The sequence below is a fragment of the Salminus brasiliensis genome, chromosome 22 (genome assembly GCF_030463535.1).
Source record: "Salminus brasiliensis chromosome 22, fSalBra1.hap2, whole genome shotgun sequence".
NCBI classification, from domain to species: Eukaryota; Metazoa; Chordata; class Actinopteri; order Characiformes; family Bryconidae; genus Salminus; species Salminus brasiliensis.
This window is the reverse complement of record NC_132899.1, coordinates 18,173,222-18,190,855: the sequence shown is the minus strand read 5'-3', so window position 1 is coordinate 18,190,855 and position 17,634 is coordinate 18,173,222. Positions and strand designations below refer to the sequence as shown.

Genomic DNA, 17,634 nt, shown 5'->3' with positions numbered 1-17,634 from the left:
TACCTGTGTTTCCATGGAGACACCAAAAGTGTTAGCCTTTAGCCTCAAGTGTTTTGTGTACATTAATTCCGTGTGAATAAATCCCAGCTGAGTCATGTGTGTCCTGTGGCTGGCGGTACTCAACAATGCAACTGTCAACCCCCCACAAAGAGGTGATCTGTAGGGTCGCTCTCTCTGTCTGCTGCATAGTGTCAGACTTCTGAAATAATGTAGGCTTATTTTCAGTGGTTGAAATGGGGTTGAATGGTGGGCTAGTAGTTACAATCTGTAGGTATACTTAAATTTTAACTTTCAGCACAAATAATAAAAAAAAAAAGTCTGACGTCTGCATCTTATACTCACAATGCATCACTTTACACTGCAAACAGGATATCCTAGCAAGTGCAAGTCTTAAAACTCGTTTCTAATATTTCTCATTAATTATTAGAAATGACTCGCTGATGCTCTGGGGCTACTTTGCATCCTCTGGCACTGGAAACCTGCAGCATGTGAAGGGCAAGATGGATTTAATCAAGACTCAGCAAATCCTAGAAAAAAACATCATGCCTTCTGTGAGGGAGTTGAAACTTGGGCGTCATTGGCTGGTAATGGAATGGGGAGATGGCCATTTTATAAGACAGACCAGCAGGTCAAGCTGAACCCTTTTGGATTGATTTGGAGGACACAGCCCCCTGTTTAGGGTCTTCTCTGTGCACACTGACAAGGTTCACAGAGTCATGCAGTCGGAAGTGAAAAAAAGGGGGCAGGGGGGAATGCTTCAGAGCAAGCGTGAGTCAGGCCTTTGCTCTCTTCGATTTGTAGCACAGCTGTGTGAATGGAAGGGCCTTGTAAAACAAGCAGTAAATACAATAATACATGGAATGAAGGAGGGAGGATATGTGTCTGTGTGTGTGTGTGTGTGTGTGTGTGTGTGTGTGTGTGTGCTTGTGAGACAGTAGTAATAATACAAAATCATTTTCCTTACCCATAAACTCGATGCCCAGCTCATCTGCTGCTTGAGGGAGAAAGAGAGAAGAAAAGAGAGGAAAAACACTTATTTATTATGTTGAAAAATAAAAATGAGTCAAAAATGCTACATACATTTACACACATACACACACACACACACACACACACACACATACACACACACACACACACACTCACATATTTTCTGCTAGGTCGGCTCTGTTCTGATCAAGGCCATTGAGGAAAAACAAACAATTGCAGCACAATAAAACTAAGCACTGTTTGTCAGCCAAAATCCCTCATTTGGAGAAAGACAAAGAAACACCTTCCTGCAGCAGCGACTCAACAACACAACCAGGTTTGTCTAGATCAGTCCGGAGGGAGTGAGACAGGAAGATTAGGGATTGGGAAATAACTTGCATAAAAAACCAAAATCGTCTCACACGGTCCAGAGCGGAGCTGAGCTCCTCAGCAGACTGGCTGAGGGGATAGATTCTGCAGCAGCCTCAGTGTCTGCTCTCACACCCAGGAGACGCTCATAATTGTCTCTGCTGGTCACAGGTTTTATTAATTCCTCCACAGTTATCCCCACTGTCTCCTCTTTAAACATGGCGGCTCCAGCACTGCACGCTAACAGGCCCACTGTCTCAGTAAATGCAGCTTCTGTGCTCCCTCCATCTCTCTCTCTCTCACTCTCTCTTTCTATCTCTCCTTTTTCTTTTCTCTTTCTACCTCTTTCTGTATGTATTTCCCTCTCTCTCCCTCTACCCTATTCCCCACTCTCTCCCCCTTTCTGTCCCTCTCGCTCTTTTTCTTTCTTCTCTCCTTCAGGCCTCTCCTTTTATCTCTCCTCTGCCTTTCTTTACCCCTCTTCTTTCCCCTTACAGTTTTCTCTCTCTGTGGTCTCTCTCTCCCTATCTTCCCCTCACTTTTTCTCTCAATCATTACCCCCCCCTCTCTCATACTCCCTTTCCTTCAGTCTCTCTCTCCCTCTCTCTCTCTCTCTCTCTCTCTCTCTCTCTCTCTCTCTATGTCTATCTCTCCCTATCTGCCCCTCTCTCTTTCTCTCCATATGTAACCCTACCCTCTCTCTCTCTCATATTCCTTCTCCTTCAGTCTCTCTCTCTCTCTCTCTCTCTCTCTCTCTCTCAGTCTCTGAACTGCTGGGACTGATAAAGAGGCAAGCACTTGTGTTCTTTTCATCCGACCGGTTCCCCCCTTTTTTTTTCACGGCACTGTAATATAATCTCATTTAAATTAAAACGAAACCCTCACACTTAATTGCTTTTCTGACAGAGGTGGTCTAAGGTTTTTAAATAGGCTCTGGCTTTGCCGAGCCCAGGGAAGATCATTTTTGGTGGACACACTTGGCATAGAAAAGGAGAAATCAAACACGCTGACAGGAAACCATCTGTTAGCTGATGAATTGTCACGGTGGCGGGTGGAAATTGTGAACGCCGGGGGAATCTGAATACATTAATGCAGTAGTTAAAACACGATCAGTATTAAAATAATAACTAATAACTCTGTCTGAGGTGCAGTAATGGGGTGGGGTGATCGCAGTGGGGGCCTCTGAAGTAGACACATTGCTCAGGGGTAACAGTAAGCTAGATAACAGACCCCTGTAGATTTGGCAATAATATTAACATGAAGCATGTAGGAGTTCAAAAAGCATTAGAGCTAATAACAGACTGGCTGGGCCCATTGCGTAAGAGTGACTGACCGACATTTACCAGAGCTGCTCGTCTTATTGGCTCTGAAAGCAGCTTTTAAAAAGGCCTTCCCCAAGCTCATCTCTTGTAAACGTACAGAAACACAAGGAAAACACAGTAAACAGCCAGGCAGACTCGGATTCTGATAGTGTTCATGAGCCTTTTGGGGAACATTTCTTGCCATCCTGTAAAATGAACACTGTACCGTGTAGGAAAACGTGGCTTTGTTTCTCATTCCAAAAAGATTCACTTCATGTGATAACAAGTCAAGTCATGTCAAGTCCAATAAATTCTTTGAGTAAAGTAAAGAAAAGCTAGGAGTTCAGACGACAAAAGTAATATTTTCGGCTCTACTCCATATTCTTACAGTGTAAACAGTTGCTTTAACGAAGAGAAACAGAAGTGCTGACATGCTAGCTGTTCCACACCCTGCCTTCAGTAATGCCCAACTGCATGCTCAACTGCTGCATATGTTTGATCGCTTCTAAGGGGAAACGCACCTGTTTACTGACGGCCCGTAAAAGCCCCCTTATCATACAGTTCTCTTGTATTTCACTTCCTCTCATAAAGTTGCCAGGATACTTTTTATGTGCCAAAAATAAAGTCAGCATTATTTTTTATATGGTCATTTCCCAACCTCTCTTCATCACTGGCAATTAAACAGTTGGGTTTCCAAATAAACAGCACAAAGATGGGAAACCAGGTCCAGGCTGTTCTGTTATCTATGAATCAGAAATCATAATGCTTTTTTCTGTCCTATTGTGAGATATTTCAGTGACACTTTATTTGGAGCGGTTCTTTTTAGATTTAGCATCTCAGTGAATGGGCTACAACAGCAGAAGCCCACTTCAGGTTCCATTTCTCTCAGCCAAGAACAGAAAGTTGAAGGGTCAGAATTTGGCGCAAACAGCTGGACCCAACCCGCCTAGTGTTAGTAGTAGTCCAGGCTGGTGGAGGTGGGGTAAATGGGCATGAATTGTTTGATGCAATCATACCAACATGGATCAGAATCTTAAAAGAAAGTTTCATCAAGATGTTTGGTGAGCAAGAGGAGGCCCTCCCCAGTATTACTGATGTCTCAAAAACTATGAATTGCAGCTGTATTTACTAGTTCCTATCTATGCCTCCAGGAAAAATGTTTACACACACACTTTTGATATGGGCTCTTTAAGTAGTTGATATCAGTGTGCTGAATGTGAGAAATGTGAAGCCACAACGCCCAGGCAGATGTGTTGGCATCGCTATTTTAGTGCATCTTGCTCACCCGCCATTCTCTATATCTTTAATCCTCGGCGTGTGCAGAAAAACGGACGCCTTTTAAAGCAGAGCATTGCTTGGAGAGACAAAAGGCACAGGCGGCCATCCAGGAGGTGTCCCTTATTGGCGCAGCTAGTGCGGCATGACCACTAAAGCAGCTGCTGCCTGTGATTGCCCACAGTAACAGCCGCATTCATCCGCTTGTAATCGCCACGCTGTCACCAGCTGCACCCATGACATCATTAAACATGGGTGGCACATCCGTTATTCTGCTCTCTGCAGTGAGGCCTTGGCACGGAGCTGCCATAAAGAACACTGTACTGTCCCTTGCTCTGGCATCTCAGAGGCACTCTTGGGAGAAAGCTGCAGTGAGAATGGAAGCTCCAGCGACCGCAGTGAGGACAATGACACAACGGTCTATCGGGGGCCATGAGGATTAAACCTGCCATGTGGGGAAACAATAGCAGCGGTGAATCAAATCCTGCGTAATCCTCCCTTTAGTTTGAACGAGAGATGAAAGCTTGCCTGAGTGCGGCTTACATAGCCTAATACCCGAGAGATAAATACCCAAATTAGAGGCTGTCCCCTGAGCGAGCCAGTCATGAAATCTGTCTCTTCTGAGTCACTGGCTGCACAGCTGGACCCCTGCAAGACTGCAGCTCCTCCATGCAGGAGGCCAGCATAATCTACAGCTCCTGATCTGCACTCAGAAGGTCGTGAAGCTCAAGCTCAAAATACTCCCTCCAAGCCTGTCTTCCAACTTCTGACCCCCGACTAGGGATGGGTCATTTACGAACAAGATGGTTCTTTGAGGGCATTGCAGGGAGCAGAGTAGCATATCTTTTAAGTTTGGGGTTCTTTTTTTGGTGAAAAAAAGACTAGACATAGTCAGATCCTACACTTTTGCTGATAATTAGTCGAAAACCTGAAGCGCAATTCTGACCGATGTCTTGTCAATGTCTGACCTGTTATAAAAATTTAGAGCCAGATCTAGTAAGAACAGTAAACCATTTGTTTAATGAGATGTACTTCAATACAAGCATAGAGAAGACACATTCAGAATATGGAACGGATCTGTATTGAGTCTAAATTATGATTGTTTATTACCTACTTTCACATCAGAACACAGCATTTGTGCACATTTCTAGTCCATAGAACATGATTGATCAACATAGAACCTCCCTTGACCATGCTTCGGCAGAATCCCCTTGTGCTAGAAACAATGGTAAACCAATTAAAAGACAGAATCATTAACAGAATGATTTATGACTACTGTGCTCATGCGCTGTAATAATTCAGCAGTTCAACCATAAATAATCTTTACTGTGATAACAAGCAGGTACGTAAATACTTTAAAGTAAAATAATACTTGAACCAAAACAATATTTTTTTATCACTTCAGTTCAACCTGTCACATGCTTCATAGGTTCCTGGGAACCTTCAAAAGGAAGTTGTTAACTATATATATATAGTCATATGGGATTTATGAATTTGCCTGGCTATGTATGGGCTGAGTAGTGTAGGACTTGTTATTATTGTTGACTGTGTACACCTGTATGCACACATGTTTGATTAAAACCAGTTTTTTCATTTTCCATTGTTTACTATTGGCGTTCAATAATAGATTTAATGGTGAAGTTATAATGGTACCACCATTAGGCTACAGGTGGTGGGAAGGAAGAGACGGAAACTCAAACACTGGAGAAAGGACATGAATGAAAGGTGTTTTGGATGAAAGCAGAGGTCAAACTTAGTTGGTGGGGAAACCTCAGCTATGGTTCCTTGGAGAACAGACAACATGCAGAAGTTCACCCTTCACAGGTGCATACATTTGAACTATACCTTCATCAGATTTCTAATCTGATGACACAAGTTTTAAAAGGAGATAAGAAGAATGAAACCAAACAAATGAGATACAAATATTAGACTTAATCATTAAAAATATCCAATATTATCTATGAGTGGAAAAAGTATGTGAACCTTTGCTTTCAATATTTGGTGTGACCCCCTTGTGCAGCAATAACTGCAATTAAATGTTCCTGGTAACTTTTGACTAGTCTTGCCTTTTTTAGCCCATTCCTCCATACAAAACAGCTTTAACTCTGTTATGTTGGTGGGTTTCCTCCCATGAACTGCTACTTCAGGTCCTCCCACAACATTTCTATTGGATTAAGGTCAGGACTTGGCCATTCTGAAACATTAATTTTATTCTTCTTCAAACATTCTTTGGTGGAATAGACTGGCTTGTGTGCTTAGGGTCGTTGTCTTGCTGCATGACCCACATTCTTTTGAGATTCAGCTCACGGACACACTGTTTTACAGATGGAATAAGTTTTCTTTTCATGCTGGACTGTGTGTGGACTGGTGTTTACCTTTCTCCCAACATAACACTTCTCATTTAAACCAAAAAGATCTATTTTGGCCATTCATCCAAAAAACATTGTTCCAGGAACCTTCCAGATTGTCCATGCGATCTTTAGAAAACTGCAGATGGGCAGCATTGTTATTTTTCAAGAGCAGTGGCCTTTTCCTTGCAACCCTGCCATGCACCCCATTGTTATTAAGTGTTCTCCTGATGCTGGACTCATGAACATTAACATCAGCCAATGCGAGAAAGGCATTTAGTTGCTTAGAAGTTCCTTGGGTTCCTTTGTGACCTTGATGACTATCTTGGGTGGTTGAGCATGCCTGAGGAGGTCTTGAATTTTCTCCATTTATACACAGTCTGTCTGACTGTAAATTAGAGTCCAAACTCTTTAGACATAATTTTGCAACCATTTCCAGTCTGATAAGCATCAACAGCTCATCTTCTGCCTGAGGCCCTCAGTCATCTCTTTTGTTTACCTTCAAATTATCTAATAATCTTAAAATCACATATTACTCACAGATATGTAATAAATATCAATAATAAAAAAGTTCTCATTTGTTTTGGTTCTCCTTATCTACTTTTAAGACTAGGTATTAAAATACAGTGTTGCAAATACTGTATTACAAAAGGCAGTCGTTCTTCTTCAGTAACTGCTGTGCTCACGTATGTTATAAGCAGTGTGTATAGCTAAATGTCATAGCATGTTACATACCTTTGCACCACCACATACATGTTTACGGTGCCTGTTGTATTTATCATATTTATTCCATGTTTGCACTTTATGTATCTGTACTGTATTTTTTCTGTTCAATGTTGAATGTCTTTTTGGAGGAAATGTCCACAATTCAGCCATTTCCACTTTTTAATATATAATAAATATTCTGTTCAACTCAAGAAGGCCATTAGAAGATCCAATTGCCCTGCTGCTTGTAGTGATGTTGCTGTGGTTCATAGTACAACCACAATTCAAAAGAATGCTTCTTGTTTAACTTCTTAATTTCCTAAGAAGCACCAGTGATTCCTGGCTTTTTCCCCATAAATTCATAAATTGGTAACAAGTCAGCTTTGCATTGCTTTGCATGTAGTTACTGATCAGTAATTCTCAGTGTGTAATAAAAGTCACAGAGCATCAGGGTAAAACAAAAAGCATACTTTTGCAAACAAGTTAATACTTTGGTTGACCTTTCAAACAAATTGGCAGTACTACTGATTGAAGATCTTTTTGGGAGATATAAGGGTTGGCTAGTGAGCTCATCCAAGCAGGACAGGAATTCCCATTGTTAGCCCCTACAAACAACATGGCGGTCAAGGTGGCATTCTTCATGCTGAGCAGGGAGCTTTTAATAGAGGCTGACCCACATTGTTTTCTTTTCATTTTTTGCAGTACCTGAAAACTAGACTGGGAGAACCAAGAAACTCTGCTGTTGGATCTTGTCCTCACTGCTGGTCAATACAGATAGAAAGAAGGATTGGCTGACCAATGAATTTTAACAGTACAGCATGCAGCTCAGAGAACAAAAAGAGCATGGGTGGCTGGCCCCGGGGGTGATTCGTGGCTCATTTGGTGGGTTAAGTGAATAAAGAAGCACTGACCCACAAACAAACACCGGGTGTGCCAGTGGAGCGAGAGTGAAACAAACAGTGGCCTCAACAGGGCGGAATAAAGACGCATTGAAAATATAATGGGCTATGAAGAATGCAAACCGTGTAATCTGACATGATATATTGGGCCCTGAGATTTCTCTTTATGAAGACTGCTCTGCGGCACACTGTATTTGTTTGCATGGCAGGATTGTAAATCAAGCACATAATCTGGATTAACTGGCTCGTCTCTATCAATTCTGTGCGTAAGGGAAGAGAAAACTAGATTCTGAAGGATGCACCCACATCTGGTGCCTTCGGAACTGCAGCCGAATGCCGAATCACCGTGCCCGGATTTGCTAAACAATGTCAGCAGGAGGGTGGAGGAAGCGCTAAGGAGGAGACAGTGGAGGTGTAGCTGTGGAGAAGATGACGGTACTGCCAGCAGAGAAAGCTCCACCTCTGGTAATGATAGATAGAGGGCAGTGAATGTTCTCATTGAAAAAAATCAGATACGGCCGAGCAGAATGTGAGCCGCAGTGCCGGGGCCTGCTGCAGGAGCTACAGCGCGATTCTATTACCAGCCACTCAGCAGGGTCGGCGACTTCAAACGGCCGTAAATGGAAGTTTAGGTTTCTATCTCACCCACTGTAAAAGATCACTCCATAAGAGGAAAACCATTCATAGGGCTCTCACCAAAAGAGCCTCTTCTTAGATTCATGCTGGATGTCTCTGCTCCTTTCGCTAGCTCCTTTCCTCCCTGCTTCCCACTGTGCTTTTATAGCAACACAATAGTGCGGAGAAATCCCCGCCTCAGCAACACCTGATGTTTAAGCTACTGTTTTATCCGGGTTTTAAAACCCTCGCAGTCTTGGGTCATGCAACACCTTGACTGGTCTTGAACGATGCCAGCTAGCTGTTTGCTAAATTGCATTGGCAGAGCAAAGACTCTAAGGACAGATAAATCAGTGATCTGTCTATGAACTTCATTTGAAGTCCACTACCAAGTGTCCATCTTAATCTATGTCTAACCGCCCTCCTTACTAATCAACGGAGGTTCGGCTAACGGCAGAAAAAAAAAGTAATGATTTTCGCATCAATCTCAAATTAGCAAGATAATTACTGCCTTTCTTTGTATTCTGTTCACATGACAGGAAGGCCAATCCTGTCTGAAAAATGCCCTCACGCTTCTAGTTAGCCCGAATTTGGAATCGTCAGATTTACATCGGCCCACAGATCTGACTCTATAAGCAGGGTTAATGCATTTCAAGAAAGATATGATATCTTAAAACAGGTACATTTATACAGCATAACGTCTTGTGTATCACAGAGAAAGCAGCGTGCAAATGCTCATGATGAAAAACTACAGATGCTTTTTCCTTGAGTCTGCAGTATTGTAAAATAATGGTAATTTTAGAGCTTAAAGTGAGGCCTAATTAGCTGCTTTTTAAGTATTTGATTTGGGAGACTGGAAAGGAACCCCCTGAGTTCTGGGGAACAAGTGCTTGAAGCTCAAAGAAAAGAAGAAAAAGAAAAAGTCAAGCCAGGTATAGGTTCGATTCCAGTTTCAAAGAAAGAGAGTCTTTTTATAATTGACAGAAAAGTTTGCGGAGCAGGCACGAGGGCGTAGAGTTGATTCAGGCTCAATAACGTGCTATTTACTCTAACCTTGGCAGTGTGGGGGTGGGTGGGTGGGTGGGTGGATTTCCTGGAGTAAAACATAAAGCTGTCTTCTCAGAAAAATCAAGAAGGTAGGATGAACAAACGTACTTGGATCAGATAGGATGGAGTCTGTCTTCGGCACAAACTGGTCGCAGCGAAGTCCACGGTAACCCTCTTTACACCTGCAAGAGAGGAGGAAGCATGATGCATTATCCAGAGAGAGGCTGTGTAGGTGAGGCACTAGAACAACAAAAAAGAGGCATTAACAAGCGGAAATATATGTCAGACGTAGGCAATCCGTCTAGCGTCTCTCTTTCAGCCAAGCTATTCAAGCTATTGTTACTTAGGTCAAGTAATCTCACCACGTAAGAGGATCTTAACCCACAGATGAGTAATTTTGCCTATTGCATGCATTCATGTCTGAAATAACATGGCCTTTTTTCCTTCTTTTGTGACTTACTTGTGTGTGTGTGTGCCAGGGCATTCTTTCTAATGAAGCGAGGTTATGCTGAGTGTGAGGAGCTTGAATGTGCTGTTGGTAAACACTAGGCAGGATGTGGAAATGCGTGAAAGGAGAAGGGATCAGAAGTAGCAAGCGGAGAGGAAGGAGAAGGACGGCTAGGCGGGTTTGGCCAGAACTCTGTAGTGCCTGCACTTGCACAGATAACGCAGTCTCGACACTAATGTCACTTCCCTGAGGAGCTATGGGGCTGGATGGGTGTGGGAGGCATTTGATTGGGCTCTCACTGAGAGATCCATGAGAGACAGCGGTGCCCGTGCAACAGCAGCAATGCAAACTAAGAGCAAAAGTGAGAGGGGGGGTGGAGGACTGCAGAGACCGCTAGCTGTCCTCCAGCATTCTTTTGGATTCTTCTGCAGCTTCTTGCACGATGTTTAGCTCTTCCTAATTCCCTTAATCCCTCTCTTTCCCTTCTCCTGCGCCACCAGTCCTCATTTGGCCCTCCAGCTGTTGGACTTCTGTCTGTAAACAATCAAATGTTGGTTACCCCGATTGCTGCAGCGGTGCGGTTACCAGTTTGCCTGTCCTTTTAAATCAGCATTAAAAATAATACACTCCCTTGCACGAAATCACCCACAAACCTCTATGATCACAGGCCTCCTTGGCACAGCACTAATGCATGCTAGTGACAATGCTCACCAACGATCAAAAGAATAAGCTCACAGACGTCAAGCCTAAAAATATGACCCAGCAGAATGAACTTGCGAGTTGGAGCCGAAAAGCACCATGACAGAATTTATGCTCTTTCATCTGGCTTCATTTCTCGTAATTTCCTGAGCAGGCCGGCTGACAGGCAATCGGCCGACTGTGCAGAAGCCTGTCTGGGCGTCTGGCTTTGAGCAGCGTGACTGGTGGCTATGAATGAAAAGAGCCAGTGCACACAGCCAGCCTAGGAATAAATGATCCTGCTCTGTAATTACAGTCACAGAACGTGACATTACATCAGCAGCCGTGAAACAGGTGCGTCTGATGAAGCTCTGTCTCATCCCTCCTTCATCTGCAGCCCACTCTGAGTCACATGTTAATGACTAGATGAGGTAACACACCTTTCATGAATATGAAAATAAGACATACCCTGGCAGAAACAGGCTCCAGGATATTTACGTAAGGTACGTTTCAATATTTCTCAGGATTTCTGAGACACTTTCATACCCTTAAAAAGTCTAATCAATGTACATCACTGTGTACGGCAGGGGTGGGGAGCCGAGAGCCGGAGTCCGGTAGGAGCTGCTGATTTTCCAACTCTAACACAACAACTGAATCTGGCCATTAACTGGTAAGTTGAATCAGGTGTGTTTTAGCACGACAAGCACAACACAGCTCAGGATTCAAGTCCAGACTTCCCCAGCCTCTTTCACAACAGTACAATGTTCATTCATCTTCTTATCTACCTGGGCGCGACACAGGAAAACCCGATGGACAGCATACGTGTGATGTGTGCCAGTGCATCACATGCTACCACACACCTATTCACTCACACCTAGTGGACACATTAGCATAGCCATTTTCCCTACCATGCATTTTTGGAAGGTAGGAGGAAACCAGAGTACCTGGAAGAAACCCACACAGACTGCACACCAAAAGACTGGAGCAAAAATCAAACCCACCAACCCAGGCCCCTTGAGTTGTGCTGGCACATACACACCACCTGCTGCGCCACTGTGCCACCATAGTTAAATATATAAAGGGATTTTTAAAGGTTCTTTAAGGGATCCCAAATGGTATTTGTAATATTGCAATTATTTCAGTGAATGGCAGTGCTAATTAATTGCTGTGTGTGAAGCCCATTTTTTGCAAGTTATGGTTTGTGAAGCTTGTGGGTTGATATACTGTATAGTGACTAATAAATCACAACACATTGGCCTACTTCATAATTGTCCTTGACAGGATTTGAATAAACAAACATTATTATTATGACCACACAGTCACAAACATGCTAAGTAGTGAAGGGTGGCTACCACAGCATCCTAAAAATTAATTTTAGTCCCAGCCACAGAGTATATTTCCCCCCATTTAGTATATACTAGTGTAGCAGGAGATTATGGAGTGATTTCTTATGGAGGGATTTTAAACTAAACTGTCAGCCAGAAACTGTGCCATGCTGTTTTTTTTTTCCTTCCCCAAAAGAGATAGTCGATTTCCATCCAGAGCCTGATTTGATCTCCAGTTTTATCAGACTGGAGTAGACAGGCATTGATAAGTGAAACATGTTCCACCGTCAACCCTTAACTGTCAAGCACATGAAGATCAGCATCGCAGTGAGTTAACAGCACTTGCTACACCACATGGACAAAAGTATTGGGACACCTGCTCATTCTTTGTTTCTTCAGAAACAAAAATGAAGGGTGTTAAAGGGTGATTTTGCTGCTGGCTTTTTTTTTTTGATAATGTTTTGTCCCAGAAATAAATGCAATAAATTATATTATTGTAATTTTTAAGACAATTTTGTGCCAATAATAAATTGATAATATAATAACATTACAAAACATCATAAAAGGGTGTGCTTACCTTATTAGCAATTAACTTTTCATAATTAAGAATATTCAGATGTTGGAATTAGAATATTGAAATTGTGTTCATATATTGTATGATGGCCACTACCTCATCCCCAACTCCCCCTAACGAGCACCACCATTCCAGAAAACACAATTCCCCTCTTTTATAGCTCAGTGCTGGAGGACTTTATACCCCTCTAGCCCATACCTGGCATTAGGCATGGTGCCAATGCTTATCTGTTACACAGAGTCCTATTCGATTGGCAGTACTTTTCTACAGAGACTAAACAAGCTGTGTGTGGGTGTGTGAATTTGTGCTGAATGCATTTATAAGAATGGGTGTCTACAAACATTTGGACCACTTAGGCCACTTAGGTTCCATTCTAATCAAAGTAGTATCAAGTAGTATGGCTTCTACTGCCGGTTTTGATACAGTTCAACAATCTACAGTTCACCAGCTTTCTTACTGGCATTTAGCTGGTCAAAATAACCAGTAAAATAATGATTTCATAAATTCATGTGGACAATTAACCTTTAATAACGAAAGGCACGTTGAACATATACTGTTAGGTTTTCTTTTACTCATCATTTTAGTTGACCTTTAAAACGACATCATGGATGGACTGAGTTTAGTCTTGCTAGTCAAACTTCTGACAGTCTGTATGTGTGGGCAGAGCATCAGGTGCATTTAGCCATCTGGTGAATTCAAGGGATGTTCACCCTCAGAGCATGTTTTTGTAAAATGCAAATGAATAGAAAATGATAGGAGAGTACAACCTTTTTCTTCATTATGATCCCAAACTGTTATACATGTAGAAGGGAATGGGGTCTGAATGAGGATAAATCCCCATCAGTTTGCTCTGACCGGTGTTCCTTTCAATGCTGTGGCTTTGAGGGAGTTTTTCCTTGCCACTGTAGCAGTTGGCCTGCTCACTGGGGGTCTTTGATCCTTCATGTCTTCCGTTATTTCTTTTTTTTGTCTCTGTCTTTTACTAATTACTAGCTGCTTTAAGACAACAACAGCTGTAAAAAGCACTATACAAATTAATTTGACTTGACTTAATTTGACTGTGATCTGCGAGGGGCGGATCACGTCACTGCAGTGGACACCAAGAACCTCACTAAACTGATCAAGTAAACAACCTGCCACCAACACAGGACTGGCTCTGGATTCACTGAAGGGGATAGTGAAAAACTGGAGGAGGCAAAACCTTCAGCCACTGGCTTGTTCCTTTAAAGTGGACTAGAAGGTTGTGTTAATTGGGATCCTTACGTCAGGCTCCACAATGCTGCCTGCCAGTTAACCCCAGCCTGTCTGTCTATCTATCCATCCTATATGTCCAAAGGTTTGTAGACATCAGATCATCCAATGTTTCTTCTAAAGTCAAAGACTTTGCCCCCAGTGGTGCTGCACAGCACAATCTCTTTGCTATGAGATCAACAATGATAAAACCTCACATGTGAAAAATATTGAACATATTCTTTAAAAATCCTGTAGAAAAGGAGACTCTCCACCCAGAACTACACCCTGGTCAACTTCCTGTGCAAAATCAGACTAGCACTTCAAGTATTTCATGAAGTTGCTTAGAAGGATAGTCATAAAGATCTGAAACACACACAGGATCTTTTCCATGAACCTTTTATTCATGTCAGAGTGTACAAGAGAGTAAACAGGGTTATAAATGTGTGTGTGCATTTGCCCTCATGAGTTTTTATTATCATAAATGAATGTGCATTTTGGTCTCATTAATTGCGCCCCCTGTTGGTTCATTTGCTCTGTAGTGAGACAAACAGAGAGAGAGGCAGCGGTGTTAAAAGACTGAGGAAGGGAAGGGGAAAAAGGAGGAGGAGTGTATGGATATATTTCCCCTGTCTACGGAAGGCAGGGGCAGTGAGCATGACTCTGGCTTTAATTAACACTCGGCTCTTTAATTAACGGTGAGAAATTGGACGTGAGGTTGGTAGGAGACAGTGGTGTTTGTGTGCGTGTGTACAAGGGGCTGGGGGTGGGAGTTTGGCAGGATACACTCCTTGCTGACTAATAGCACCCACATGCCAGGCTGTACACACACAACACAGCTGATCATCCATCCACACTCAGCCCCCACACCAAGCATACACACACCGTCTTGTAATTGTTGGGTATTTCCATTGATTCATCTAATAGTGAGGATGAATAAAGCTACAACTACAGCCTCTAACCTCTAACCTCAACCTTTGAAAGAGTCAGTTTTTCATTTGTTTTTCCTAATGGAGACCAGTCAGATATCCCATCCATCCATTAATCTATTCATCGGGGTCGTGGTGGGTCCGGAACCTACCTAGGATCATTGGGTGCAAGGCAGGAAGACTCCCTTAACAAGGCACCAGTCACTGGGGGCAATTCAGGGAGAACAGACCAAACTCCTACCAGATAATCACCGGAGCAAGGATTAAACCCACACCTCCAGGCCCCTGGAGCTGTACGACGCACACACTACCTGTGGTGCTACCGTGCCGGCTATGTCAGATGTTTAAACATTGGTAAAAACTCTTCATGGGATACCCGGTCCCCACAAAGAGCAAAAACATACTCACACACAGATCTTATCTTCTTTTGACTGTAGTATTACTTATTACTTATACTTATTATATTACTTAAGTATTACTTATACTGTATGCAGGGGAATGGTCTCCTTATATCTCCTTATCACTGATACTCAGAAGTGTGATATTCACAAGTTATTGCTGTTTTTGTCCCTGGTTTCAGTATGGCTTCCACATGTGGTCCTAATCTCGCCATTCCATAGACCCAAGTTCCTCTACATAAAAAAAACAAAAACAAAAAAAAACAAAAACAAAAAACATAACAATGATCATGATTGCAATCAATGATAGGCACTTCTGAAATAAAGGTAAGGGGGTTCTGTTTCTGACAATTTTATACACATTATATATATATAATCTCATTTTGGGCTCATTTTGGCTTGAAAAAAGGTCCAGTGTTTGTTAGCAACATTAGCCTAGCATCTTTCATTTTAACTTACAAACCACACTTCAGATACCAAACACGTCTTAACCCATCAACTCACTTCTGACTATTCCTTTAATCCCTGTAAAATACTCCAAACAGAAAATACCTGCTTTAATACCCTATATTTATATTGCATCTAATTTTGTCTCTTCAAAATCTTCTTATAACATTTGTGTGGGTTTATGTACCAGACATAATTTTTTTCCATGACTATTTTTCTACCTCTCTTTATCCCTTAAAATTAAACAGGCCATTTTTGCTTCTGTGCAGTTCGGAGTAATACACTTAAATAACCTCTGCTCTGTTTGAGTTTTGCCTTGTTTAAGAAGCAGCCTGGACTAACACAGTACTTTTCAGTGTAAATAGGCAGAACTAAATTACTGTAGGCAGAACAGGTGGACATCCTGTATGGAATTGTATGGAAATTTCGTATTCGTATTTGTGATATTATAAAAACAATATTTTAAAAACTGTCTGATTTTAGCAGCTTAGTTTCCATATACAGACTTTATGGACTGGAAACTGAATAGTATGCTTTTAAACAATGGCTACACACTACATTCTACAAAAAGGGCTCTTGTTTGGTTATTTAGTAAATGAAAGGGTTTTATATAGAGTCATGACAACCATTTCAAATCTGATGAAAGGGAATTTTGCACTTTTTAGATGGTTCTACCTGGCACCAAAAAGAGCCCAAAACAGTTTTATTATCTAGAACCCCCTTCATTTAAGGTGTACATCATACCCTTTCATTTTTAACATGTGAGGAAATGCAGATTTGCATCCATGGTACAGGCCCTTTAAGGAAGATAATCCTTGTGGGGAGCAACCAATGGGGACATTTGGTCACCGCAAAGAGCTCCATACAAGCACACGAACACACACACACACACACACACACACACATAGGCAATATAAACAGAGGTCTTCTCAGGGTCTATCTCTCTTTACTGCAACACACACACGTCTCAGGCTCTCCTTCCATTACTGCAGGCCGATCGGCCCTGACACATCTCCTCACTGTTATTGATGGGCTCAAAGGTTGTGATGAGCCCAGGCCCCAGACCAATCTCCCTCCATTCTTCTCTCTCTCTCTCCCTCTCTCTCTGTCTCAAAAAATGTGCTCCTTCAGAAAGCCTGTCTATCCTCTTATCGCACAGCCAATACATATTCATATCTGCCAGTGCAGCCCTGTTTAAGAGGAGGGGGAAGAGGGTGATTTATTTACTGAATGACATTGACTGATGTCCACCGCATCACTCTGCTGTTTGCATGTTAGAGCGCTATGCAGTGTAACCGTACGCCTTACATTCAGCAGGGAAACAAACAGTGGCTCTTCAAATCTCATTCCGAGCGGATTTTGTGTCTGTAAAAATGAAGGAAAAAAAGGCATACACAGATAATGCACTGCCTGCATAATTGAGTCCTCTTCCAGGAGCTACACACTCGTTCTGTGTTGATGTCAAACTCAATGCCTTCCACCTTTTGTGCATGTTTTTTTTTTTTTTTTTTTTTTTTTTTTGACACGACAAAGGGCCTAGCTTAAAAGTAAACCTATTAAAATGGTAATCACAAGTGAGCAGATAAGCCCTCCTTAAGCTTTTTACTTTAGGAAGTGCAAAAAAGCACTGACTGCAAAGTTTCCCCCCCAGCAGAATGTTATTGTCAAGACACTGGTCTCATTTGTGATACACCTCTTCTGCCTGCCTCTCTCCACTTGCAGATCCAGGTCCGCTAAAGACTAAACAGATATGATAGTGTTTTCCCTAAAACTGTAACCCTCATTAATCGCAGAGCACAACCTACACTTTACACTGAGCACTGCCGACCTCTTTAATGCAGACCATAACTCTTGTTTAACAGCAGCCAGCTCTACACACTTTAGCTGTATGGATGGTTTTGTACTTTACTGAGTGTTTTGAAATGATAAAACATTTACTTTTACTCAAGTCTATTTGTTGTTTAAAAAAATATATAATATATAATAAAATACAAAATGATATCTCTAGACGTTTGACTTCTTTTCTTCTTTTTGCCCATTTTAATTACTTTTATCCTAAAGTATATATATAATTATC

At 42.1% G+C, this 17,634-nt stretch overlaps 1 protein-coding gene across 2 annotated transcripts in view; it reads right to left on the bottom strand.

Moving 5' to 3' along the window:
* Nucleotides 1-17,634, bottom strand: part of nrg3b (neuregulin 3b) — a 205,631-nt gene that overhangs the window by 16,472 nt on the left and 171,525 nt on the right. The window contains exons 3-4 of one of the 2 annotated variants that reach the window (XM_072667885.1): nucleotides 9,637-9,710; nucleotides 965-994 (exon numbers count right to left, since the gene is read on the bottom strand). In XM_072667885.1, the coding sequence (XP_072523986.1) occupies nucleotides 965-994; nucleotides 9,637-9,710 (104 nt within the window). The remainder of the gene's footprint in view (nucleotides 1-964; nucleotides 995-9,636; nucleotides 9,711-17,634) is intronic. The other variant, XM_072667886.1, reaches the window with a different exon arrangement.